Below are 27,965 nucleotides of genomic sequence, written 5' to 3' on the forward strand. Positions count from 1 at the left end.
CGCTTTTTGTAATGGGTGATGAGGTGCGTTAAATGTGGGAACAAAAAAAAAACAAAAGAAGACCCCCCCCCCCCCCCCCACACACACGAACAGACAGCACTTAAAGAGTAAAAAAAACAAAAGCACATATCAGCGCAGGTCTACGAGGCCCCGCTGAAATCAATGGAAGTGTTGGATCAGGATGCTGCACCAATAGTGGTAAAAGCAGCCCAAGCCAGGGCCACATGTAGGGGGGGGAAGGGGATGTCCCAGGGGCCCAATCCCCACAGCCCAGGCCCCACCTGCAAGAGCATGTACAAATCCGCAAGTGTCCCCACATCCTGGGGGTCTCACCTCATTGTGTCCCTCTGGCGCCCCCCTCCGATGCAGGACACAGCTTTTGGGCTCAGGCGCACCCCCATAATGCACTTTGTATGGAGTGGTAATACGGCTCGGGCTGCGGTGTTCGCACCACGCTTGGGCTCAGCGCTGCGCCAAATAACACACGGATCTCTAGCAGACGGTCCTAGAAGAACTTACCGTCTAGAAGGAGCCACCGGAGCCTCCCAGTCACTGCCGATCTCACCTGCAGCACAGGCGCCGCTGATCAGGCCTGGTTCCCAGGAGAGGCACCGCCACCATTATACACCCCACTGACGACGCCCACGTTACGCCCCGTACAACATGCTCCGCCCATAAATTGTGTTGGCTATTTTCTGACCGTTCCGTGGTGGTCGCAGTGGCCGGCGCTTCGCTCTGAGACTCCATTGCATTCAATAGCAGCGATCTCTGGTCACGTGGACGAAAATCGCCATGTAGCGCTAACTTTAGTCTCCTCCTCCTTGTGGATTGCAAGCTTATGAGCCGAGCCTGGATGTTTCTAGAGCAACAGTGCTGCTGCCTGTACTTCCTGCCACACCTGCAGTTGTACCACGCTACCCCCGCTGTCAGCACTATATACCAGCAGTACGCCCCGCCCTCAGCGCTGCCGGAACTCCTCTACACACACCACGCTACTGCCGCTGTCAGCACTATATACCAGCAGTACGCCCCGCCCTCAGCGCTGCCGGAATGTCTCTACACATACAACGCTACGCCCGCTGTCAGCACCATATACCAGCAGTACGCCCCGCCCTCAGCGCTGCCGGAACGTCTCTACACACACCACGCTACTGCCGCTGTCAGCACTATATACCAGCAGTACGCCCCGCCTCCAGCGCTGCCGGAACGTCTCTACACGTACCACGCTATGCCCGCTGTCAGCACTATATACCAGCAGTACGCCCCGCCCTCAGCGCTGCCGGAACGTCTCTACACACACCACGCTACGGCCGCTGTCAGCACTATATACCAGCAGTACACCCCGCCTCCAGCGCTGCCGGAACGTCTCTACACGTACCACGCTATGCCCGCTGTCAGCACTATATACCAGCAGTACGCCCCGCCTCCAGCGCTGCCAGAACGTCTCTACACATACCACGCTACGGCCGCTGTCAGCACTATATACCAGCAGTATGCCCCGCCTCCAGCGCTGCCGTAACGTCTCTACACATACCACGCTACGGCCGCTGTCAGCACTATATACTAGCAGTACGCCCCGCCTCCAGCGCTGCGGGAACGTCTCTACACATACCACGCTACAGCCGCTGTCAGCACTATATACCAGCAGTACACCCCGCCCTCAGCGCTGCCGGAATGTCTCTACACATACCACGCTACACCCGCTGTCAGCACTATATACCAGCAGTACACCCCGCCTCCAGCGCTGCCGGAACGTCTCTACACATACCACGCTACGGCCGCTGTCAGCACTATATACCAGCAGTATGCCCCGCCTCCAGCGCTGCCGGAACGTCTCTACACATATCACGCTATGCCCGCTGTCAGCACTATATACCAGCAGTACACCCCGCCTCCAGCGCTGCCGGAACGTCTCTACACGTACCACACTACGCCTGCTGTCAGCACTATATACTAGCAGTACGCCCCGCCTCCAGCGCTGCCGGAACGTCTCTACACGTACCACACTACGCCTGCTGTCAGCACTATATACCAGCAGTATGCCCCGCCTCCAGCGCTACCGGAACATCTCTACACGTACCACGCTACAGCCGCTGTCAGCACTATATACTAGCAGTACGCCCCGCCTCCAGCGCTACCGGAACATCTCTACACGTACCACGCTACAGCCGCTGTCAGCACTATATACCAGCAGTACGCCCCGCCTCCAGCGCTACCGGAACATCTCTACACGTACCACGCTACAGCCGCTGTCAGCACTATATACTAGCAGTACGCCCCGCCTCCAGCGCTACCGGAACATCTCTACACGTACCACGCTACAGCCGCTGTCAGCACTATATACCAGCAGTACGCCCCGCCTCCAGCGCTGCCGGAACGTCTCTACACGTACCACGCTATGCCTGCTGTCAGCACTATATACCAGCAGTATGCCCCGCCTCCAGCGCTGCCGGAACGTCTTCACACATACCACGCTACGCCCGCTGTCAGCGTTATATACAAGCAGTACGCCCCGCCTCCAGCGCTGCCGGAATGTCTCTACACGTACCACACTATGGCCGTCGTCAGTGCTATATACCAGCAGTACGCCCCGCCTCCAGCGCTGCCGGAACGTCTCTATACATACCACGCTACGGCCGCCGTCAGCACTATATACCAGCAGTACGCCCCGCCTCCAGCGCTGCCGGAACTCCTCTACACATACCACGCTACGGCCGCCGTCAGCACTATATACCAGCTGTACACCCCTCCTCAAGCGCTGCTGCAATAATTCTACACGTACCGCGCTGTGGCCTCTGTCAGCGCTATATACCAAGAGTACGACCCGCCCCAGCGCTGCCGAAATGTCTGTATACTTACCACGCTACGGCCACCATCAGCACTATATACCAACAGTACTCCCCGCCTCCAGCGCTCCCTCAACGTCTGTTCACGTACCGCACTACGGCCTCTGTCAGCGCTATATACCAACAGTATGCCCTGCCTGCAGCAATCTGTAATACCAGCAGTACTCCCCGCCTCCAGCGCTGCCGCAATGTCTCTACACGTACCGCGCTACGGCCACCATCAGCACTATATACCAACAGTACTCCCCACCTCCAGCGCTGCCGCAACGTCTGTACATGTACCGCACTACGGCCTCTGTCAGCTCTATATACCAACAGTATGCCCTGCCTGCAGCGCTCTGTAATACCAGCAGTACTCTCCGCCTCCAGCGCTGCTGGAACCTCTCTACACGTACCGCGCTACTGCCACCATCAGCGCTATATACCAGCAGTACGGCCCGCCTCCAGCGCTGCCGGAACGTCTCAACACGTACCACCCTATGGCCTCTGTCAGCGCTATATACAAGCAGTAAGCCCCGCCTCCAGCGCAGCCAGAACGGCTTCCATCCGTCTGTAGATTATAATGTGATTACACAGGTGTTTATCTCCCTGCTGGCGGCCGGTCTGCTGACCGCTCTGTCAGGCGCTGGAAACATCCCGCAGCCCCCGCATTGTCCCACAGAAGGGGGCAGGTGGGGAGGGGGCAAAAGCGAGCGGGCACAGCGGGCAGCAGGCTGAGATACAGCAGATCGTATCACACATGACCGGATTAGATACAGTAGGGAGTATATAATTCTGTAGTATGTAATTCTGTGGCGTACGGCTGCGTGTCGGCAGATTCCCCGGCGCCCGCGCCAATCTAAGCCTGCAGTGGATAAGCTGGCGCCCCTCAGCTCTCGCGTCCTGCAGTGATTGGAGCCGTTGATTTCTACAGGTTCGCCCGCAGGAGCGCAATTTTCACACGATGTTGACGTGAATAAATACGCGGCGCGTCCCGCCTGGCGTATTACGCATTGCAATGGCCTACTGAAGAGAACGGCCGGTGCCAATACAGCCCGGCGTGGACCTCTCTGCAGACCGCTCCTTCTGCGTATTGTTTTACGTGCGCAGGTATGCAGTGTATTTGCACGTACAAACACCCGCGGACGACATACGCCGGCGCAGGAGATTTACGGTTGCAGAAACATGGAGTGTATTTACGTGGCCATGTGACCGGCTGCTACGCCGTGGCTTAGGCTACACCGCCGAGCGCGATATCGTGCCGCAACACTCAGCCCTCTATCGCGCTCGGGAACGTCCGATAATAGCGCCTCCCATCAGTACGGCGGTGGTCCTGCGGCGCAGCCTACAGCCACATCGGAGGATTGGTGTGAGTCCTCATCGTTTTCAGCGTGAGACCGCGCCGCGCCGGCCGCCGTACGATGTGCTTTCCTGTCCCATTAAACAACGGGCGATATGAGACTAAAGGACGCGCGGCGGGTTTTTCCGTCACTGCAGTGCGGAGCGACAGAACGTCCATCCTGAACGTGACTGCGTTCAAAAGAATGGCGCTCACATGCCAATAAACACCCAGAAACGCGGAAAACATGGAAAAAACTCAAGCCTTTCTTTTTAAGTCATCCGTCGTGCGTCTCAGAAGCCGCGGGGATTCGTGACCTTTTCGCTGTGGTTTACAGATCTGCAGTGCGGACGCAGAGAGGAGGAGGCGGCTTGTGGCGGCCAATGGGCTCCCAGCGGCCGGTTTTATACACGACCGCTCATCGTCGTGGATAAAACTAGCATTCGCCTGTAAAGTCACCCCGATTCGCTGTAAAGACTCCCTTTATGGCAGTTTTTGGTTGCCAGGTGTGACCTCAGCCTAACAAGGCACGTTACCCGCAGCAACCAATCAGCGGCCGTCACTCATTGCCCAGTGCTGGTTAAAACTTGAAAGCAGCGATGTGATTGGCTGTTACATCTAGCCCCGCCCTCTAGTGTTTACATCGTCCAGTAACCTGTCGCAAGGGTTAACTGCAGAGCTGCGCGCGCATAGACTCCGGTCTCCACGGCGACGGGTCACGTGCCGCGCGTAGCCCGGAAGCGGAAGTTCCGTGGCGGCTTCCTGTGGTCATGTGATAGTGGAGAGTTGTTGGTCTCTCCGAGCTGCCCCGAGCGGACATGGGCTGCTGCTACAGCGGGGAGTCGGAGAGCGGCAAGGGGGTGAGTGTGGAGGCCGTGGGAGTGGCAGCGCGACGGCACGTGACTTCAAGGGCCCCACCGGACAACTGAAGGGCCCCGAGTTTCCTTCTTTGACTTTCCCCCTCCGGCCATGAATAATGATGTGGTGCGGCGCCTCCTCAGGTTGTCTGCCGGTGTCTGTGGAGGAGGTCATGTGATCAGGGAATGTTGCCCTTATCTGTGATTTGGGACTTGTGCAGCGCTCAGTCACATGACCTCCGGTCGTAGCCGCGCCGCCGCCGCCGCCTCCTCCGCGCAGTTGGTGCAGACCTCCTCGCGTCTCCGTACGATATGACTGAGGCGCCACTTTAACGGCGAGAGCTTCCTGGTGACCGGCGCGGCGAGGATCCGGCACGGGGGCTGCGGATGGCACGTGGGCACTGAGTGCTGCCCGCATCCTCCACCAATCCCGTGCCGCTGACCCCGCCGGACTGCGTTACATGGGATGATCCCCGGTACGATGCAGCGCTCCTCGCGGCTGGGGGCGCCGGCGACGTGTGAGAGGTGGTGGAGGGGGACGTGTTACCGGGCCACCAAACATGCCAGGAGGGCTGGACCACATGCCGCTCCCCTGTGGGCTTGCCCTGGCACCCCCCCCCCCCACCACCACCTCTGGCTCACCCTGCTGCACACCCCTCCCCCTCGGGTCGTCGCTGCGATGTTTACCTGCGAGCGGCTGCGGTTATTCCTGGAGCTTTTCTGATCCCTGCAGTCGGCCGGGGCGCTCTCTCCAATAGGGGGCGCTGTGCCTTTGGTGGTTGGGGGGATTTGCCATTGTTCAAGCTGATCTCCAGCGTCTGAAAGCTCAGCGGGTTTTCTGTTGTCACCACCAGGGGGCGGGCTGTATACGGATGGTACTGAGCGGGCGCTATATACACATCGCACTTGTATGTTTATATGGATAGGACCGAGGGGGTTGGGAACTACTTTATGGGGGTCCGATGCATCAAAGACTGTTCTATCCTCTCCCTCTAGGACCAGGGAGAAAGGCAGCACTTGTTGCCCCCCAATGAGACCCTCCCTAACAGGACCCCAAATGGATCGGAACCCAATTCTACAAACAACCCGTCTGCTCGGACGGATGAGCAGGCGCTGCTGTCCCGGATCCTGGCGAGGACCGCACAGTAAGTGTGAGGGGTGCAGTGCGGCCGGCCTGCTGTAGGGGGCGCACAGTTACACCCAATCGGTTTCCACTCTTATCTCCTTCTCTCCTTCCTGCAGGAACATCATCGATGTATCAGCCGTAGAGTCCCAGGGGATGGAGCAGCACGAATGTATGGACCGGGCCAGACAGTATAGGTAAGGAGCGGAGGTCTGCTATCTGGGGGGGGGGGGGGGGGGGGGGGGGTATGCAGGATGCAGATATACAGGGGTAGTGGGGTAATGAGGATGATAGCAGACTGCTGTATTATATCGGGGCGGCACTCCTGGCACATGGCTGCTGCTTCTTGTGTATTAATCAGCAAAGCAGAAGAGGGAATCGGGGGTCTTTGGTGTTTGATGTGGTCTTCTTTGCATTGTTCTCTTTCCACCGGCCCACCAGGGATCAGCGCTGGAGTCCGGCTGCTCCTCGCATCCTCTGGACGGTTGCTATTAGCGTCTATCACTTCCCTCTCCTGCTTTACTAGCTCTCTGTGTTTTGATATTTGATGACGTTGACGACTTCTTGTTGTCTTCGTTCTCCTTCCACCGGCCCACCAGGGATCGGCGCTGGCAGAGCTGTCCTCATTCTCTGTGCAGTTACTCTTATGTCTGTGTTTTCAGGGGTTGTGGGGGTCTTTGGAGTCGGTTCTCCTTCTTGCCGGTTCTCATAGTCTATTGTTTGAGGCCCCCTCTGCACACCGGCCCACCAGGGATCAGGCCTGCCGTTTGTTCTCCTGATGGTTTTCTAATCTTGTTTCTTTACAGCACAAAGCTGGCAAAACTCAGCAGCAACCTAACCCACTGGAGGAAGGTGCCCCCTCTGCCCTCGCTCACTGCCCAGCCACACCAAATACTTGCCAGCGACCCAGTCCCTTATGCAGACATACAGCAGGTAACGCTCCGCTCCTGTGGGGATGGGGGGACGTGGCCTGTCTTGGGTAACGATTGTATGAGAAGTTCTGGGGGGTTTCTGTGCCTTAAAAGGACTTAATATGAATAATAGTTGAATGCTCTCCGCAGCCCCCCGTCCGGCGCTGCAGCCTCGGTGCCGCACGGAACCCGGATGAAGCGGCGGGCGGTCATGCGCTGTATATTGTGTATGTGACCGCTCAGCCAATCACAGGCTTCAGCGGCCATGGAAGCTGTTGAAGAGTGTGAATGGCCGAGTGGTCACATGCGCAATGCACGGCACGTGACCGCCTGCCGCTGCTCCGGCGTTCTGTGCGGCGGGCACGGGGCTGCAGCGCTGGGCAGGGGGCTGCGGGGGAGGGGAATGTGCAATTCTTAAAAAAAAATTAAAAAGCTAGAATTACTTAAAACTAATAAGTTCTGGAAAATCTCTTTAAGTAACTTTCTGATGTACTTTGTTTCAAATACTTGCCATCTTCCATATCTCTGCTTGCTGTCAACAAATTAGAACATTAACTGTTTACTTCCCTGAGGCCGACAAACGCCTCCTGACCTAATTCTCAGAGCTGAGGGTTTGTTACAGTTGTATCCAGTCTAGACAATCCTTTCCCCTATCCTGGAGGTTGGTTACAATGTATCAGTGGAGTCCAAGTGATCGTCTCGACTGGATACTTTATAACATAACCTCTCCTCTCCCAGGTGACTGGCTGTCCCCACTCACTGACAACAAGCAGAGATCTTGAGATGGATAAGATGGTCACTACACGTTCCATTAGCGAGTCACAGAAGGTTTCATAGCGTGATGATTAAAAGCACCGCTGCTAAATGTCTGCTGTCCGGGACCCCCACTGCCCGTGACAACGGGGGCCGAGTCCCCTGTGTGGGTGGAGTGGTGATTGAGCGTGACTGCTGCATGGAGTTGCCGTTTCTCAGCAATGGCCGCCCTTGTATTCGGCTTGTCTCTCCACAATTTGACGACTCGTCACCTTTTTGTCTTGTGTTTCAGGTTTCAAAGATAGCAGCTTACGCCTTCAGTGCACTTTCGCAGATCCGCGTGGACGCCAAGGAGGATCTCGTTGTACAGTTTGGGATCCCATAAACCGTCTGCACCCCCACCCCCACACTGTCACCCCTCCCCCCACCATACACTCGCACTGACTCTCGCCCGCCGTCTCTTATGCTTTATTACCTGGGATGGTGAGATTTCCCGCCGATGGATCCGTTCAGGTCTAATGAATTAACCCTTTCTTGTTTCCCTTTTGCCACCGTTGATTTTGGCCGAGGTGAAGGATTAACGTGTGTAATAGTTGGTGTGGCGTCTGCAGTCTATTCATCGCACACAGGACACGCTCTATTTAGTCACTAGAGGGGAGCAGGGCGTTCTGGGTAATAGTCCTCCTTGCCCAGTCATCCCCCCCCCCCCCCCCCCCCCCGATCATTTCCCATAACCCCACCCTACTACTAATTGCACAGATCTTATCTACCCAGGGATGTTTACATTGTTTTGACCTTCGAGTCCCATAAAGTACAAGCAGACCCCGTGTGGCGCGGCGGTGCCCAGCGCGGGTGCCAGCCGCCGTGCCCGATGAGTAGACTGGATGGAAGCCGAGACTTCGTTTCCTTCTGTCTCTATTTTCAGACATAATTGTAATAAATCGATGTAAAACTGAACGGTTTGGAGTAATCTGCGTGCGGCCCCACCTCTGTTTCCCCTTTTTTACTCCCCTCCCCCGCTGTAGATTAAATGGTTTCCTCGGTGCGGCTCGTCTCTTCTGTTTTTACACGAATAAAGTTCAGCGTCGTCCTTCTCCGAGGCCGCGAACGGCTGTCCGGTGTGCAGGCGACACTTCCTAGACCGTGTGCGTCAAACTCAAGGCCCGTCGGTTGAATCCGACCACCGCGTCGTGGACCCAACAGAGGCTCTTCTATATCCGAGGGTCCGGAGCTGCTGGGAAGACTCTCGGGCGCACTGTGGACTCGGTTGTAGCCGGCCGGTGGCCGGTCCTCGCTACCAGTCTGCTCTGCCCGCCTGTCCGTATCCCGCTATGCGGAGCAGAGGGGACGTTGTGTTCCACAGCTGGTAGCCTCGTGAGGGCCGTCTCTGCCCCAAGGAATTGTTTGGGACTCTTTCCCCCGGTTCTGCCGACTCCCAGAATGTTTCCTTTTCTCTGCCCACTGGGCAGTTTACAGTCTTATGATTGGCTCTTTGCAGGTGACTGTGATGCTGATGTGGCCCTTGTTGACGAGTTCGACCCACCTGACCTAGTCACTCCAGCTCTCCCGTGTCTAGCTGAGTCGCCTGTGAGAAGGTGGTCAGCGCCTCCCCTACTGCCGGGGCAAAGGGGATGATGTAGGCGAGATGGCGGCAGCGCTGGTGTATACAAGACTGGGCAGACTACAGAACACTCCACCATGTTTACTGAGAGCAGTGTTTAATGCTGTAGGTACAACAAATGTGTTAAGACATACCAGCGCCTCATCTGGTGGCGTCTCGGCAGGGGCCGGGGGCCGGCGTATGCATCAGCATCAGCTATACTGTCAGTAAAACTGATGAGCCCCCTGCTGTCTATATCGGCCGCTTGTCCTAATAGGGCCAATGAACGCGATAGAGCGGGGTCCTCCCGCTACGTCCCGAGAGATGACCAGCGCCTGTTAATGTGCAGCCTGTCCGCTAATACTATGTCTACCTGCAGCAGCTCCTCCCTAGGGCCACCGCGAGCAGGGAAGTCGCCCCCCTGAGGGTCGTGCATCTTGAAGTGACCCCTTTAAAGCCTCTCTCTGCCTTCCTATTGGACACGGTGTCTAACCTGCCGAGGGAATGAGGGTCCCTCTTACACGGGACGACCGCTGCAGAAGCACCGACAGCCAATCCAGCGATAATACACATGGAAGCGGAGTGGGATGGGGATTGTTCGCTCGCCTCCATTCTCAGTAAACGGGATTCGTTGGTTGATTGGGCGCCTCCTGCTTCCACAGACCGAGAAGCCGCTCTGCAGCCATTGCAGTTCAGTGAGCTGAAGCAGAGCGACATGCCACAACGGGGCGACTTCTGGCTCCGTGCCGTTTAGGCTGTGTTTACCTGTGCCAATGGTTGCCCCAAATCACTGGTGTGAGCGGTTCTCGGCCCGTGTGGTACCGCTCCTCCGGATAGAGTTGGAATAGAATCTCCTATCATCTGTGTGTATATGGCCGGGGAATCCTGGGGACAATACGGGGTTAATCTGATCTTTTTGCTAAGAGGTTGGACTTGGCCAAAGGGGTGAGAAGGCGACCGTCCGGAGAAACAAGGATGGCTGAACGACTACCTGATGCCCACCGAACATTAGTATACATACGGGGGCAGCACTGGCTAATCCAGGGGGGAGGGGGGGTCAGACACCGAGGGCCGTATCAGCATTATGGGTGTATTTGTGCCCCATATTGCGGGCGTATTTTCTATGAGCATAATGAGGACAACTTCAACACCGCTGATTCATATCGGAAAATGTGAAAACGCAAGAAGGTCCAAATAAACAGTAAATGTGCTGTGAGACCGCTGCATCCGCCGCTGTGAATGAGCCCTAAATGTAAGCGCTCCCCGCACTATGATGGGTTTCCCCCTTCCACCTCTTCAGAACTGAGCTTGCTGCCTTGGTGGGTGGCTGGGTGCCCAGGTAGGGCTGGCAGAGCTGAGCCGCCACCTGGGATCTGCTGAACAGAGCGGTGTGGAGGTGCGCCGGAGCTCAGAACCCAAGATGGCCCCCGCTCCCGGGGCAAGTGGAGAGTCGGGCCTTCTGTGGGCAGACCTCGTCGCGGGTCACATAAAATGACGTGGAGGGCCAGATTCGGCCTGAAGGCCTCGAGTTTGACAAATGTGGGTTATTTAAACCAGGAGCCGTGCCTCGTACAGGGTGCATCAGGTGGTCGTGGGAGCGTGGCGGCCATCTTTGTCTCTCCGGGCCCGGACTGTGGCTCTAACTTGTCCTGCTGCAGCGAGTTGTATGAAGAGGCCTGTACTGCTGCAATAGCTCATTGAGCGGGCCGACAACCCCTCCGCCCGACTTATGGAGTGTGCCGCTGGCAGACCGCTCCGAGGGCGCCTGCGCCTCCACAAGGACCAGAAGGATCGGCCATTGACTATACGACTAATCCGTCTGCATCGTCTGTACGAGGGAATTGTTCTGCGCCGCAGTGTTACCCCTACAGGCGTGGGCGCTGCACCTCCTCAAAACTGCAAGATTAAAGGGGTTTCCAGGGAGGAAGCCACTGATCCTCAGGCTAGTCCACCATCCCGGATCGTCCAGGGTCCGTGTGATCAGCTGCGCGGCGCACGCTGTCAGCGCTTTAGTGGAAACGGGCATGAAAAGCGCAGGTGTGAACAGCCGTACGCAAACCAATGGGGTGTCAGCTCTGCATTATACACGAAATACGGAGCGCAAATACGTCTGTGCGAACGACCCCCAGGGGTCAATCCCACGGGCGTGTTGGGTTAGTCAGACGTATTTTTCACGCATGCTGCGGTTGCATGAGATAAACAACGGCGCCCTTCCTGTTTTTGTTCATATTTATGGACCAAAATTTCCCATTAAGTCAATGGGCTTCCGTAAATGGGCAGCGCCTACGCCCGCCACGCGCATCGCCATTATATAGCCACGTGCATCGCCATTATATAGTCACGCGTGGAGGCAGGAGAAATCAACGTGATCTTATTGCGCTAATATTTGGCGTGTGTGAAAATCCCTGTAAATCTGCACAATCCGGGTGCGCGAAACACACCAACACCGTATCCACCCGCGGGGATGAGCCCCGAGTCTGCGGTTAGAGGTGGCGCCGTGATGGAGTGCTCTGCTCTCCTGTGACTAATGGTCCCCGCTGATGGCAGAAGCCACAAAACCTCTTCTGCATTTTACAACGGTTGTTATTAACCCCCTGGCTGCTGGCCCGTAGTCTACCGCCTGCAGCAGTAAGGTTTAGTGCGCTTCCGGTCTCCGTGTTTCACCATTTCCAAGAGCTCTGCTTGCTGTCACTGACTATGAACATGGTTTACACAATGATGTGTTCTGCCGCAGTCCTGCTCCCAGCTGAGTCTGGACCATCTCTCTTCTATCCTAAGGCCGCTCTCACGGATGCGTTCAGAAAACACCGCGGCCGAAACAACCGTTTTACTGCGCTTTTGGACATATGTTAAGGCTACGTGCACACGAGGGCGAGATGCGATGCTATGAGGATAAACATCGCAGCACGTCTCATCTCTCGCTGTCCCGCAGAACGTTTCACCCTTTGTTTTCAATGGAACCTGCAGGCCGTGTGCCGCGCCCGCGACTGCGATGTGATGCTTACCATTGAAATCAATTGCGAACACGTGTGATCTTCTGACGCGTCTGAAACACAAACCCAAGGATCACAGAAGGGATGCGGCGGCTCTGAATGAAAGACACCGCGCCTTCGCATGTAAAACGCCCATTGGCTCGCGTCATATCTGGAGTTTTGTGGCTCGCCATCGCACTCGCCAGTAGCCTAAGGGCGCGGATACACAAACACTAGCGGCTGCGGCCGGGGCCGCGGTTTCCCGACAATTGTATGATGAGCCGTTAGCACTCATGTTTCCCGACAATTGTATGATGAGCCGTTAGCACTCATGTTTCCCGACAATTGGCGCGCAGCACCTGTAGGCTCAGGAATCACCTGGCACTTGGCATCGTTACAGCAGCTCTGCCAGCTGCTCTCACTTGTGTAATAACGCCAATGGCCGAGCGGCGCCTGCAGGTGCAGCCCGACAATTGTCAGGAAAACACAGGATAATGGCAGCCGGGGGGCTCATTCACACGGGTGTAAATACGTATAATACGGAGCAATAAAACCCGCAGCGTGTCCCACGTTGTTCTGTATTACGGACTGAAATAGAGAGACAGCGCAGCTACGTATATGGCAAGCGTATCACTGAGTGTTCGCACATCCCGCTTGTGGGTTTCGGTGGCGGCAGAGTATTCAGCGACGCTACATTCTCCCATGTGAATGAGCCCGGCAGCGGGGGTCCCGCTCAGGTGCCGGCGTGCGGCTGAGGCTCCGTTGTGGCTACCAACAGACAAATGATTTTGCCAACTTTATTGGCAAGATCCCACGTCCACTGGCGCCCGTGGCTGGGCGGAGCTACAGCAGGATGAGGAGGAGTTGGAGTTTAAAAAAAAAGCCCAATTAAAATAAAATGGCAGCATGTTCTCATCCGAGAAGAGGAGGACAACACGTCGGCGCGCGGTGTTTGGCGCAGCGGACAGGATATCCGAGCGCTGTCTGATGCGAGCTGCACTTGGACATAACATTTAAAACCCCCATGTGCGAGTAACCTTTGGCCGCCATCACACGAGCGCAGGCTGACAATTAGCGCTATTACATGGGTGTTAATGATGTATAATAGCGCTAATTGCTGGGCTACTCCTGCGCTTCCAGATTCCGCCCGCCCATGGTTGGGAGACCGTTAGCGGCAACGGCCAGCGCTCGTGTCATAGCGTCACAACGCCAGCTCTGTGCAGGTTCTTAGACTCTGGATGTACACAATGAGCGCCCAGCAGGCACACGACACGGGCGAAGGTCCAGCAGGCACGACACGGGCGAAGGTCCAGCAGGCACTAGTTCTGTTTGAGGGGGCCATTATTGTCGCAGCCCCCGTCACTCCTTGGTCCTCTTGCTGTGTTTGGGCCTCAGGTTCATCCGCCTCCAGACCTCAGCGGTGACGCGATCTTGCTTGGTGACGGCACTGAAGTCCAGAGACTTGAGACCGGGCAGAAGACACAGGATGTAGGACCTGGAATGGTACAAAGTGAGTGTCAGCTCCACAGGACAAGAAGACGCCCTTTCCCCGTCATACATCTGATCTCTGGAGGGTGCCAGTATTGGGGTGCCCAGGTGCACCCAGAGGTGGCACGGAGCCATGAAATGCATTAACCCCTTCCTCCTCTGTGGCGTACATGGCTGTTGGGTATGAAGCGGGCTGGGGGCGGTGCCAACTGGCAGAACGAGCTGCCCATCCAGACCGCGACATGTAAGCCATCAGCCAGAGGGGTCCTCCTGCCCAACAGCCATCCGGGGGCCACTAGTTACTGCAGGCGCTCCCCATGAAGCCCTGCCTGTGGTTGAATGTGTGACCGGTAATAATCGGATACCGCCAGTTCACAGCCCCCCGAGCGCACGGAAAGAAGAGCCGTCAAGGGAAAAACTATTTAAATAAAGAAAATGTTAAAATATTAGAAATTGACCCATTTCTCCCTTTTCCCACAAAACAATAAAAAATAAACCTAACTGCTGCCACCGCATCCGGAAAAGCCCGAACTATCCAAGTAAACCATTATTTAGCTCAGTGCTTGCCTCGCACGGCGCCACTGATGGAAGAACGGTAAACGGCTGCGGGGCTCAGAGGATGGCGGCAAGAAGCGTATGTCGTAACTAAAAGGTACTTTTTAACCCCTTAGCGACCACAATCCACCTTTTTTACTAACCTCATCAATGAGCTTTAAACCTGCACAGACATCTTTTTAAGGCGGTGGCTCAGTGGACTACTGACCGCCCGGCTCCTGCTCTAACAGCCAGATATGGAGAAACCCCAGATCGCAGCAGTTTAACCCCTTACATGCCAGTGCAGCTTGTAAGCAGATGACAGGGAGCTTTTTCTGGCACCCATCAGCACCCGCAGTGCGCTTGCAAGTTACTATTGGGTTCTCATGGCAACCGGAAGCCTGACAAAGGTCTCCATGTCTGCCATGTAACTCAGCCTTTTAGGCCCCGCCTCCAGCAGAGTCTAATAGGCTGCTGGCATAGGTACTGCATTACACTAAGCCTAATGCAGTGTATTATCCTAGTTTAAAAAAAACTAATTTTTCTCCACAAAAACCCTTTTTAAATGAATTAAATACCAAAAGGAGTTTTGTAAAGCAGTAAATGTTACGGCGTCCGTGGCGACCGAGACAATGATTTATCTCACATGGTGAACGCTATGAAAACAATTAAAAAAAGTAATGGCAGCAGATGTAATTCAGTGGTGCCAGTAAGGATACTTGTCCGTGGGTCGTGTGCGGTTCTGCAGCTCGGCTCTATTGAAGTGAATGGAATTTGAGTTGCAATATCAGACACAACCAACAGACAAGGGGGGCGCTGTGTTTTTCTAACGCGAGACAACCCCATTTCCAGTGTTTGTGGTGGTCAGCGTGGGCTCACCTGTACCCCTTCTCTGTTTCTATGGGGTTGCCATGAAGGGAGAGGCTCTTTAGGTTCGGCAGGGCGGCCAGTTTGTCCACTTCACTCAGATCACTGATGCTGTTTCCATGCAGGTTGAGCACAGACAGATCGCGGTACGTAGTGAGGACCTGCCGGACACAGGACCAAAAAACATTGTAATCAGCACACCGTTCCTGCAATACTCTGTGCTGCTGGAGTCCCTGTCCTTTTGCTGTGTAACACTCACAGTCTCTAATGTTCAATGAGGTCCTGCACCCTACTCTCCTGAAATACTCTGCGCTGCTATGCTGCACTCTACTCCTTACACTACTCAGCTCTGTAGACTCCCACAAGATCAGCCCTTCTGCCTGTAATACTCTGTGCTGCTATGCTGTGCTGTACTCTACTCCTTCCACTACTCAGCTCTGAAGACCCCCACAAGATCAGCGCCTCCTGCCCTGTAATACTCTTCACTCCTATGCTGCACTCTACTACTTCCACTACTCAGCTCTGTAGACCCCCACAAGATCAGCCCTTCTGCCCTGTAATACTCTGTGCTGCTATGCTGCACTCTACTCCTTCCACTACTCAGCTCTGTAGACCCCGTCAAGATCAGCCCTTCTGCCCTGTAATACTCTGTGCTGCTATGCTGCACTCTACTCCTTCCACTACTCAGCTCTGTAGACCTCCACAAGATCAGCCCTTCTGCCCTGTAATACTCTGCACTCTACTCCTTCCACTACTCAGCTCTGTGGACCCCAACAAGATGTGCGCTTCTGCCCTGTAATACTCTGCACTGCTATACTGCACTCTACTCCTTCCACTACTCAGCTCTGTAGACCCCCACAAGATCAGCCCTTCTGCCTGTGATACTCTGCACTGCTATGCTGCACTCTACTCCTTCCACTACTCAGCTCTGTAGACCCCCACAAGATCAGCCCTTCTGCCCTGTAATACTCTGTGCTGCTATGCTGCACTCTACTACTTCCACTACTCAGCTCTGTAGACCCCCACAAGATCAGCCCTTCTGCCTGTAATACTCTGCACTGCTATGCTGCACTCTACTCCTTCCACTACTCAGCTCTGTAGACCCCCACAAGATCAGCCCTTCTGCCCTGTAATACTCTGCACTGCTATGCTGCACTCTACTCCTTCCACTACTCAGCTCTGTAGACCCCGTCAAGATCAGCCCTTCTGCCCTGTAATACTCTGCACTGCTATGCTGCACTCTACTCCTTCCACTACTCAGCTCTGTAGACCCCCACAAGATCAGCCCTTCTGCCCTGTAATACTCTGTGCTGCTATGTTGCACTCTACTACTTCCACTACTCAGCTCTGTAGACCCCCACAAGATCAGCCCTTCTGCCCTGTAATATTCTGCACTGCTATGCTGCACTCTACTCCTTCTTGTAGTCACTCAAACACACAGAACTCGTGCGATTTTCTCACCTGTGTAAGCGCTCAAGTCAAAATTACGTGGGAGATTGCAAATTGTGCCCGAGATTCTCCTGACGCTATTCGCGTTGCACAACAGACGGACACCCCTTGCGTATGCCGTGCGATGTGCGAGACCTCACAGGATCCATTCTCGGGCCGGAAGGGCCTAAAAATGGAAAATGCAGTTTTCCCATCTTGCACTATCAGTGCGAGAGAAAAGTCACTCGTGTAAATTAACCCACTGAGAACGAGGGGTTAATACATCATGTGAGTTCTGCGCGTTACGCAAATACACAGAATTTGTGCGCTTTTGACACCCACGTAAATAAGCCGTACGAGACTAGGACACGCTTCTAGAGGACTCCGCGTTGCTGGGGAAATCGCTTCTAGTAGGCGGCTCTCAGTCTGTAAGCCCCGCCCACCCCCTGAAATACTCGACCGCAATACTATACGCCTGCCAGGGGCGGAGTCCCCCACAGAGCGGCTTACAGGGTCTACGCTGGGCAGATCGTTGAAGGACAGGTCTATCCAGCAGAGGCGCGCCGCGTCGCTCAGCAGCTTCTCCATTACGTCTCTGAAGCCGTGGAGGTCGGTCAGCGTGTTATTGTTCAGCCGTAGCGCCCGACTCATCAGCTTCCCGTCTTCACAGCGCCTTATGGGTTTTATGCCCTGGCGGGGGTCCTCCTGCAGCACGTCTGTGGGGTACAAAGACATACTATTAGCCTTGGGACGCATGTGGGGTTTTGGAGTGGGAAGGGCGGCCATATTGGGTGTGACCCAGAGATGTATTGTTGCTGCGCCGCCACCAACAGGCTGCTGGTATACTCTGCACAGCGCTTTACCGGGACCATACCCACACATGGCACTGGGCTGGCTAGGCCACGTTAACCCCCAACCCATCGGCCATGCTTGAGTTTTACGGATGGCCCTTCTGATTTTGCGCTGAAGATAGATATTGGCCATTACAGACGCGTTTAGGGCAGAACCGAGTGATGATTGGCCCTTACCTTCCATGGAGTTGATGCACTTAAACGCCAGATCCACAGGGGGCGCCGAGTCACAGCTGTTGTCGATGCGCTTACTCATCGTGGAACCTGCAAGGAAAATATAATGAGCCGTAAATGTCTGTGCCTCGTGCGTCCGAGACCCAGCGGAACAGTCCTAGATTGTACGTCCGGTCCTGGGTGTCCCACCACCAAACCCTGAATGGTCCCGAGAGGGCAAGGACCCTGGAAACTATCAGTACAGGAAGGCTGCACAGACATGTCAGCGATCGTATCTGACACCCAAATACACAGGACTCCGAAATTTAGGAAGGGGAGTACACTGCTGCGGGACCCTCCGTCCCCCTCCTCCTCCGGACCCCTCCGTCCCCCGCCTCCGAACCCCTCCATCCCCTGCCTCCTCCAGACCCCTCCGTCCCCCTCCTCCAGATACCTTTGTCCTCCCCTCCTCCTCCAGACCGCTTCGCCCCCCTACTCCTCCAGACCCTTCTCCTCCAGACCCCTCCTCCTCCAAACGCCTCAGTCCCCCTCCTCCTCGGGACACCTCCTTCCTCTCCTCCTCCAGACCTCTCCATCCCCCTCCTCCAGATCTCTCCGTCCCCCTCCTCCTCCAGGCCTCTCCATCCCTCTCCTCCTCCAGACCTCTCCGTCCTCCTCCTCCTCCACACCTCTCTGTCCCCCTCCTCTAGACCTCTCCATCCCCCTCCTCCTCCTCCAGACCTCTCTGTCCCCCTCCTCCTCCAGACCTCTCCGTGCCCCTCCTCCTCCTCCAGACCTTTCCGTCCCCCTCCTCCTCCTCCAGACCTCTTCGTCCACCTCCTCCTCCTCCGGACCCCTCCGTCCCCCGCCTCCGAACCCCTCCATCCCCTGCCTCCTCCAGACCCCTCCGTCCCCCTCCTCCAGATACCTTTGTCCTCCCCTCCTCCTCCAGACCGCTTCGCCCCCCTACTCCTCCAGACCCTTCTCCTCCAGACCCCTCCTCCTCCAAACGCCTCAGTCCCCCTCCTCCTCGGGACACCTCCTTCCTCTCCTCCTCCAGACCTCTCCGTCCTCCTCCAGACCTCTCCATCCCCCTCCTCCAGATCTCTCCGTCCCCCTCCTCCTCCAGGCCTCTCCATCCCTCTCCTCCTCATCCTCCTCCAGACCTCTCCGTCCTCCTCCTCCTCCACACCTCTCTGTCCCCCTCCTCTAGACCTCTCCATCCCCCTCCTCCTCCTCCAGACCTCTCTGTCCCCCTCCTCCTCCAGACCTCTCCGTGCCCCTCCTCCTCCTCCAGACCTTTCCGTCCCCCTCCTCCTCCTCCAGACCTCTTCGTCCACCTCCTCCTCCTCCAGACCTCTTCGTCCCCCTCCTCCTCCTCCAGACCTCTTCGTCCACCTCCTCCTCCTCCAGACCTCTTCGTCCCCCTCCTCCTCCTCCAGACCACTCCGTCCCCCTCCTCCTTCTCCTCCATACCTCTCTGTCTTCCTCCTCCTTCAGACCCATCCTCCAGGCCCCTCCTTCCCCCTCCTCCTCCAGACCCCTCCGTCTCCCTCCTCCTCCAGTCCCCTCCTTCTCTGTCCCCCTCCTCCTCCAGACCCCTCCGTCCCCCTCGTCCTCCAGACCCCTCCTTCCTCTCCTCCTCCGTCTCCCTCCTCCTCCAGACCCCTCCTCCTCCATCCTCTCCTCCTCCGTCCCCCTCCTCCTCAGGACCCCTCCGTCCCCCTCCTCCTCCAGACCCCTCCACCCCTCTCCTCCTCCTCCAGACCCCTCCTCCCTCTTCTCCTCCACACCCCTCCCTTCTCTCCTCCTCCGTCCCCCTCCTTCCTCTCCTCCTCCAGACCCTTCCGTCCCCCTCCTCCTCCAGACCCCTTCATCCCTCTCCACTTCCTCCTCCAGACCCCTCCTCCCTCTTCTCCTCCACATCCCTCCTCTCCTCCTCCAGACCCCTCCTTCCACTCCTCCTCCAAAACCCTCCTTCCTCTCCTCCTCCAGACCCCTCCTTCTCTGTCCCCCTCCTCCTCCAGACCCCTCCTTCTCCATCCCGCTCCTCCTCCAGACCCCCTTTCTCCTCCTCCTCCAGACCTCTCCGTCGCCCCTTGTCCAGACCCCTCCGTTCCCCCCCATCCTCCCCCAGACCCCACTCTCCTCCTCCTCCAGACCCCCCCTTTTTTCTCCACCTCCAGACCTCTCCGTCCTCCTCCAGACCTCTCCACCCCCCTCCTCCTCCTCCAGACCTCTACGTCCCCCTCCTCCTCCAGACCTCTCCGTCCCCCTCCTCCTCCTCCAGACCCCTCCTTCCTCTCCACCTCCAGACCTCTCCGTCCTCCTCCAGACCTCTCCACCCCCCTCCTCCTCCTCCAGACCTCTACGTCCCCCTCCTCCTCCAGACCTCTCCGTCCCCCTCCTCCTCCAGGCCTCTCCGTCCCCCTCCTCCTCCAGGCCTCTCCGTCCCCCTCCTCCTCCAGGCCTCTCCGTCCCCCTCCTCCTCCAGGCCTCTCCATCCCCCTCCTCCTCCAGGCCTCTCCGTCCCCCTCCTCCTCCAGGCCTCTCCGTCCTCCTCCTCCACACCTCTCTGTCCCCCTCCTCCACACCTCTCCGTCCCCCTCCTCCTCCACACCTCTCCGTCCCCCTCCTCCAGACCTCTCCGCCCCCCTCCTCCAGACCTCTCCGCCAGCCTCCTCCAGACCTCTCCGTCCCCCTCCTCCTCCAGACCTCTCCGTCCCCCTCCTCCTCCAGACCTCTCCGTCCCCCTCCTCCTCCTCCAGACCTCTGTCCCCCTCCTCCTCCAGACCTCTCAGTGCCCCTCCTCCAGACCTCTCAGTGCCCCTCCTCCAGACCTCTCAGTGCCCCTCCTCCTCCTCCAGACCTCTCCGTCCCCCTCCTTCTCCTCCAGACCTCTTCGTCCCCGTCCCCTCCTCCTCATCCAGACCTCTTCGTCCCCCTCCTCCAGACCACTCCGTCCCCCTCCTCCTCCTCCAGACCACTCCGTCCCCCTCCTCCTCCAGGCCTCTCCGTCCCCCTCCTCCTCCTCCAGGCCTCTCCGTCCTCCTCCTCCTCCAGACCTCTCTGTCCCCCTCCTCCTCTACACCTCTGTCCCCCTCCTCCAGACCTCTCCGTCCCCCTCCTCCAGACCTCTCCGTCCCCCTCCTCCTCCACACCTCTCTGTCCCCCTCCTCCTCCACACCTCTCTGTCCCCCTCCTCCAGACCTCTCCGTCCCCCTCCTCCTCCTCCAGACCTCTCTGTCCCCCTCCACCTCCAGACCTCTCAGTGCCCCTCCTCCTCCTCCAGACCTCTTCGTCCCCCTCCTCCTCCTCCAGACCTCTTCGTCCCCCTCCTCCTCCTCCAGACCACTCCGTCCCCCTCCTCCTCCTCCTCCAGACCACTCCGTCCCCCTCCTCCTCCTCCAGACCTCTCTGTCCTCCTCCTCCTCCTCCATCTAGACCCATCCTCCAGGCCCCTCCTTCCCCCTCCTCCTGCAGGCCCCTCCTTCTCCAGACCCCTCCTTTCTCCTCCTGCTCCAGACCTCTCCGTCCTCCTCCAGACCTCTCCACCCCCTCCTCCTCCTCCAGACCTCTCTGTCCTCCTCCTCCTCCTCCATCTAGACCCATCCTCCAGGCCCCTCCTTCCCCCTCCTCCTGCAGGCCCCTCCTTCTCCAGACCCCTCCTCCTCCAGACCCCTCCTTTCTCCTCCTCCTCCAGACCTCTCCGTCCTCCTCCAGACCTCTCCACCCCCTCCTCCAGACCTCTCCGTCCCCCTCCTCCTCCTCCAGACCTCTCCGTCCCCCTCCTCCTCCTCCAGACCTCTCCGTCCCCCTCCTCCTCCAGGCCTCTCCGTCCCCCATAAGCAAAAAATAGAAGTGGAGGGGAGCTGCTACCGTTAAAAAAAATGTCTTTCTTTATTGAATAAAAAAAACCATACAGCTCACAGGTTCGCGCTGAACGCGTTTCGGCTATAGTAGCCTTTGTCAGCAGCCTCTCCGCCCCCCTCCTCCTCCAGGCCTCTCCGTCCCCCTCCTCCAGGCCTTTCCGTCCCCCTCCTCCTCCAGGCCTCTCTGTCCCCCTCCTTCTCCAGACCTCTCCGTCCTCCTCCTCCAGACCTCTCCGTCCCCCTCCTCCAGACCTCTCTATCCCCCTCCTCCTCCACACCTCTCTGTCCCCCTCCTCCAGACCTCTCCGCCCCCCTCCTCCTCCTCCAGACCTCTCTGTCCCCTTCCTCCTCCAGACCTCTCCGTGCCCCTCCTTCTCCTCCAGACCTCTTCATCCCCGTCCCCCTCCTCCAGACCTCTTCGTCCCCCTCCTCCTCCTCCAGACCACTCCGTCCCCCTCTTCCTCCTCCAGACCACTCCGTCCCCCTCTTCCTCCTGCAGACCACTCCATCCCCCTCCTCCTCCTCCAGACCACTCCGTCCCCCTCCAGACCTCTCTGTCCTCCTCCTCCAGACCTCTCTGTCCTCCTCCTCCAGGCCCCTCCTTCCCCTTCCTCCTCCAGACCCCTCCGTCCCCCTCCTCCTCCAGGCCCCTCCTTCTCTGTCCCCCTCCTCCTCCAGACCCCTCCGTCCCCCTCCTCCTCCAGACCCCTCCTCCTCCAGACCTCTCCGTCGCTGCTCGTCCAGACCCCTGTTTTTCCCCATCCTCCCCCAGACCTCTCCGTCCCCCTCCTCCTCCAGACCCCTCTATCCCCCTCCTCCTTCAGACTTCTCCATCCCCCTCCTCCTCCAGACCTCTGTCCCCCTCCTCCAGACCACTCCATCCCCATCCCCCTCCTCCAGACCACTCCGTCCCCATCCCCCTCCTCCAGGCCTCTCCATCCCCCTCTCCCAGGCCGCTCCATCCTCCTCCCCCAGGCCGCTCCATCCCCCTCCCCCTCCTCCAGGCCTCTCCGTACCTCTTCTTCTTCTCCAGGCCTCTTTGTCCCCCTCTCCCTCCTCCAGGCCTCTCTGTCTCCCCCCTCCTCCTCCTCCTCCAGGCCTCTCCGTCCCCTTTCTCTTCCAGACCTCTCAGTCCCCCTCCCCGTCCTCCAGGCCTCTCCGTCTCCCCCCCTCCTCCTCCTCCAGGCCTCTCCATCCCTTTTCTCCTCCAGACCTCTCAGTCCCCCTCCTCCACACCTCTCCGTCCCCCTCCTCCACACCTCTCCGTCCCCCTCCTCCAGACTTCTCTGTCCCTCCCCTTCTCCTCCAGACCTCTCCGTCCCCCTCCTCATCCTCCAGACCTCTCTATCCCCCCCACCCTCTTCCTACAGACCTCTCCATCCTCGTCCTCCTCCAGACCCCTCCTTCCCCCTCCTCCTCTGTCCCCCTCCTCCATCCCCCATCCCCCTTCTTCTCCAGACCCCTCTGTCCCCCTCCTCCTCTTCCATCCCCCTCCTCCCTCGCCCTCCTTCCTCTCCTCCTCCGTCCCCCTCCTTCCTCTCTTCCTCCGTCCCCCTCCTCCTCCAGACCCCTCCTCCTGACCCCTCCTTCCACTCCTCCTCTAGACCACTCCTTCCTCTCCTCCTCCAGACCCCTCCTCCGTCCCCCCTTCCTCCAGACCCCTGTCCCCCTCCTCCTCCAGACCCCTCCTTTCTTCTCCTCCTCCAGACCTTTCCGTCGCCCCTCGTCCAGACCCCTCCCTTTTCCCCCATCCACCTTCAGACAGCTCTGTCCCCTCTTCCCCCAGACCCCGCCCTCCTCCTCCTTCCTCTCCTCCTCCAGTAATCTCCGTCCTCCTCCTCCTCCAGACCTCTCAGTCCCCCTCCCCCTCCAGACCCCTCCGTCCCCCTCCTCCTCCAGACCCCTCTGTCCCCCTCCTCCTCCAGACCCCTCCTTCAGTCCAGACCTCTTCGCCCCCTCCTCCTCCAGACCTCTCCGTCCCCCCCCTCCTCCTCCTCCAGGCCTCTCCGTCCCCCTCCTCCTCCAGGCCTCTCCGTCCCCCTCCTCCTCCTCAAGACCTCTCCGTCCTCCTCCTACTCCACACCTCTCAGTCCCCCTCCTCCACACCTCTCAGTCCCCCTCCTCTACACCTCTCCGCCCCCCTCCTCCTCCAGACCTCTCCGTCCCCCCCCTCCTCCAGACCTCTCCGTCCCCCTCCTCCTCCTCCCTCTCCGTCCTCCTCCCCCTCCGTCCTCCTCCCCCTCCGTCCTCCTCCCGACCTCTGCGTCCTCCTCCTCCAGACCTCTCCGTCCCTCTCCTCCTCCAGACCCATCCGTCCCCCTCCTCCTCCACACCCCTCCGTCCCCCTCCTCCTTCAGACCTCTCCGTCCCCCTCCTCCTTCAGGCCTCTCCGTCCCCCTCCTCTCCTTCAGGCCTCTCCGTCCCCCTCCTCCATCAGGCCTCTCCGTCCCCCTCCTCCTTCAGGCCTCTCCGTCCCCCTCCTCCTTCAGGCCTCTCCGTCCCCCTCCTCCTCCTTCAGGCCTCTCCGTCCCCCTCCTCCTCCTTCAGGCCTCTCCGTCCCCCTCCTTCAGACCTCTCCGTCCCCCTCCTCCTCCTTCAGACCTCTCCGTCCCCCTCCTCCTCCTTCAGACCTCACCGTCCCCCTCCTCCTCCTTCAGACCTCTCTGTCCCCCTCCTCCTCCTTCAGACCTCTCTGTCCCCCTCCTCCTCCTTCAGACCTCTCCGTCCCCCTCCTTCAGACCTCTCCGTCACCCTCCTCCTCCTTCAGACCTCTCCGCCCCCCTCCTCCTTCAGACCTCTCCGCCCCCCTCCTCCTCCAGACCTCTCCGCCCCCCTCCTCCTCCAGGCCTCTCCGTCCCCCTCCTCCTCCAGGCCTCTCCGTCCCCCTCCTCCAGGCCTCTCCGTCCCCCTCCTCTTCCAGGCCTCTCCGTCCCCCTCCTCCTCCAGGCCTCTCCGTCCCCCTCTTTCTCCAGACCTCTCCGTCCTCCTCCTCCTCCACACCTCTCCGCCCCCCTCCTCCTCCTCCAGACCTCTGTCCCCTTCCTCCTCCAGACCTCTCTATCCCCCCCACCCTCTTCCTCCAGACCTCTCCATCCTCGTCCTCCTCCAGACCCCTCTGTCCTCCTCCAGACCCCTCCTTCCCCCTCCTCCTCTGTCCCCCTCCTACATCCCTTCTTCTCCAGACCCCTCTGTCCCCCTCCTCCCTCGCCTTCCTTCCTCTCCTCCTCCGTCCCCCTCCTTCCTCCGTCCCCCTCCTCCTCCAGACCCCTCCTCACTCTCCTCCTCCTGACCCCTCCTTCCTCTAGACCACTCCTTTCTCTCCTCCTCCAGACCCCTCCTCCGTCCCCCCCTCCTCCAGACCCCTGTCCCCCTCCTCCTCCAGACCCCTCCTTTCTCCTCCTCCTCCAGACCTTTCCGTCGCCCCTCGTCCAGACCCCTCCGTTTTCCCCCATCCTCCTTCAGACAGCTCTGTCCCCCTCCTCCCCCAGACCCCTCCCTCCTCCTCCTTCCTCTCCTCCTCCAGTAATCTCCATCCTCTTCCTCCTCCAGACCTCAGTCCCCCTCCCTCTCCAGACCCCTCCTTCAGTCCAGACCTCTCCGCCCCCTCCTCCTCCAGACCTCTCCGTCCCCCTCTGTCCCCCCCCTCCAGGCCTCTCCGTCCCCCTCCCCCTCTGTCCCCCCCCCCCCCTCGGGCCTCTCCGTCCCCCTCCTCCTCCAGACCCCTCCTGCTCCAGACCCCTCCTTCAGTCCAGACCTCTCCGTCCCCCTCTGTCCCCCCCCTCCTCCTCCTCCAGGCCTCTCCGCCCCCCTCCTCCTCCAGGCCTCTCCGTCCCCCTCCTCCTCCTCCAGACCTCTCCGTCCTCCTCCTACTCCACACCTCAGTCCCCCTCCTCCACACCTCTCAGTCCCCCTCCTCCACACCTCTCAGTCCCCCTCCTCTACACCTCTCCGCCCCTCTTCCTCCTCCAGACCTCTCCGTCCCCCCTTCCTCCTCCAGACCTCTCCGTCCTCCTCCCCCTCCAGACCTCTGCGTCCTCCTCCTCCAGACCTCTCCGTCCTCCTCCAGACCTCTCCGTCCTCCTCCTCCTCCAGACCCCTCCTCCTCCAGACCCCTCCTCCTCCAGACCCCTCCGTCCCCCTCCTCCTTCAGGCCTCTCCGTCCCCCTCCTCCTTCAGGCCTCTCCGTCCCCCTCCTCCTCCTTCAGGCCTCTCCGTCCCCCTCCTCCTCCTTCAGGCCTCTCCGTCCCCCTCCTCCTCCTTCAGGCCTCTCCGTCCCCCTCCTCCTCCTTCAGGCCTCTCCGTCCCCCTCCTTCAGGCCTCTCCGCCCCCCTCCTCCTCCTTCAGGCCTCTCCGCCCCCCTCCTCCTCCTTCAGGCCTCTCCGTCCGCCTCCTCCTCCTTCAGGCCTCTCCGTCCCCCTCCTCCTCCTTCAGGCCTCTCCGTACCCCTCCTCCTCCTTCAGGCCTCTCCGTCCCCCTCCTCCTCCTTCAGGCCTCTCCGTCCCCCTCCTCCAGACCTCTCCGTCCCCCTCCTCCAGACCTCTCCGTCCCCCTCCTTCAGACCTCTCCGTCCCCCTCCTTCAGACCTCTCTGTCCCCCTCCTTCAGACCTCTCCGTCCCCCTCCTTCAGACCTCTCCGTCCCCCTCCTTCAGACCTCTCTGTCCCCCTCCTTCAGACCTCTCCGTCCCCCTCCTTCAAACCTCTCCGTTCCCCTCCTTCAGACCTCTCCGTCCCCCTACTCCTCCTTCAGACCCCTCCGTCCCCCTCCTCCTCCAGACCCCTCCGTCCCCCTCCTCCTCCAGACCCCTCCGTCCCCCTCCTCCTTCAGGCCTCTCCGTCCCCCTCCTCCTTCAGACCTCTCCGTCCCCCTCCTCCTCCTTCAGACCTCTCCGTCCCCCTCCTCCTCCTTCAGACCTCTCCGTCCCCCTCCTCCTCCTTCAGACCCCTCCGTCCCCCTCCTACTCCAGACCCCTCCTACTCCAGACCCCTCTGTCTTCCTCCTGACCCCTCCAGCAGTGTTTTTCTCCACTACCCGCCGTGCCCTTTCCGCTCCCCACCATCTGCCAATCTCGGTGTGTTTGACCTGCAGATTCCCCAGAGGAGCGTGGCCCTGTAAGCCTCCTCACACCCATTCTGGGAGCTCTCCTTGCAGAAAGACGATGCCCCCTCTGACCCACTCACCCCCTGGGTGTCTTCACGCACTTTTTCGGTGCCCACCTTAAGGGGAGACAACACTTCTGACTGACCTCCATGTAGCACCAATGTTGTCCGCGAATTGTCGCTGTGGTACACAGGTCAGTGGCGGCCGCTCTACGGTGACTCTATGGACTACTGACACTACCTGGGCACAGTATGGCACTACCAAGGCAAAGCATGGCATCACCTGGGCACAGTATGGCATAACCTTTGCACCGTGCCGGGCACTACGGCTTTTTCTGGGCAATGGATTTGGGAATTGACTGCCCCCCCTGTATGTCCGCGCGTTGCTACATCTACATGATGGTGTTGTTGGGTTCCTATATAACAATAATCGCCGCCATACGGGGTTCACTTACTTCAGACCGGGTATACACCCGCAGCCACCTCACTGCACGGAGACTTAACCAGCCGCTGTTCACCATGGTAACAGTACACAGCCGCCCATGTGACCGGAAACACAGATCACCTGACCGGAAATGGGGAGCTCGGCCAGAAAGCGGTCGTCATAGCGACGCTCATTCTTTGTAAAGGAAGATCTGCGGAGAAATGCTGCCATCTGCTGGACACCTGCAGTCACTGCCGAGGCTGCGATCACACGGCGACGATTTGTCGCAATTTTATCCTGCTGTAGATCTGCAGGCAGTCGTCCTGTTCACACGGGCAGATCCACACAGGAGATCTGCGGTATTTCCTCTGCGTGAGAACGGTGTGGAGCCGCCTGATGTTCAAACTCATGTTGTTGTGTGGAATTCACCCCTCCTTGAGCGGAAATGGCGATAGTGGCGCGGAATTAGATCCCGTCACCTGTCAGTTTCCGCCCGGGTTTTCTGCAGCTTGTGGATCTCATCTGCTTTGCTGCTACTATTGCTGGGGAACGTCCGTGCGCAGGGTCCGCGGCAAACTACCCCGCCTGAAGGGGTCACCCAGGCAGCGACCACCGGAGCACTTAGGAGAGCGGAGGCGCAGCGCCGACCTGTGTAGTGGCCGGCGCTAGTAACTGCAGACACAGTGCTCATTAAATCAAAGCAACCCTAGCCTGCAGTTACCAGCGCTGGCCACTACTCAGATCGGTGCTGCTCCCTTGAGTGTCCCAGCTGGGGGCGCTGGCCCTGAAGTGACGTGCGGCGGTTCTGATATATCTGTTGTTGGCAAGTGCGATGTGACCGCGATTCACAGCCTGATCTCGGAGAAAATA

At 58.8% G+C, this 27,965-nt stretch overlaps 2 protein-coding genes across 2 annotated transcripts; one reads left to right on the top strand and one right to left on the bottom strand.

Annotated features, from left to right (window-relative positions):
- The first annotated feature begins 4,869 nt into the window (after positions 1-4,869).
- LAMTOR1 (late endosomal/lysosomal adaptor, MAPK and MTOR activator 1) lies at positions 4,870-8,853 on the top strand. Its single transcript, XM_066588395.1, has 5 exons — positions 4,870-5,024; positions 6,018-6,166; positions 6,264-6,341; positions 6,951-7,077; positions 8,101-8,853. Exons 1-5 carry the CDS (start codon positions 4,983-4,985, stop codon positions 8,191-8,193), a joined length of 489 nt encoding a protein of 162 aa, XP_066444492.1. The 5' UTR covers positions 4,870-4,982; the 3' UTR covers positions 8,194-8,853.
- Positions 8,854-9,509: 656 nt separating this feature from the next.
- Positions 9,510-27,243, bottom strand: LRRC51 (leucine rich repeat containing 51). Its single transcript, XM_066588394.1, has 5 exons — positions 27,127-27,243; positions 17,726-17,812; positions 17,208-17,413; positions 15,282-15,430; positions 9,510-13,875 (listed from the first exon to the last, which is right to left on the bottom strand). Exons 2-5 carry the CDS (start codon positions 17,802-17,804, stop codon positions 13,740-13,742), a joined length of 570 nt encoding a protein of 189 aa, XP_066444491.1. The 5' UTR covers positions 17,805-17,812; positions 27,127-27,243; the 3' UTR covers positions 9,510-13,739.
- Positions 27,244-27,965: the final 722 nt, after the last annotated feature.

This window comes from Eleutherodactylus coqui, chromosome 1, assembly GCF_035609145.1.
Source record: "Eleutherodactylus coqui strain aEleCoq1 chromosome 1, aEleCoq1.hap1, whole genome shotgun sequence".
NCBI classification, from domain to species: domain Eukaryota; kingdom Metazoa; phylum Chordata; class Amphibia; order Anura; family Eleutherodactylidae; genus Eleutherodactylus; species Eleutherodactylus coqui.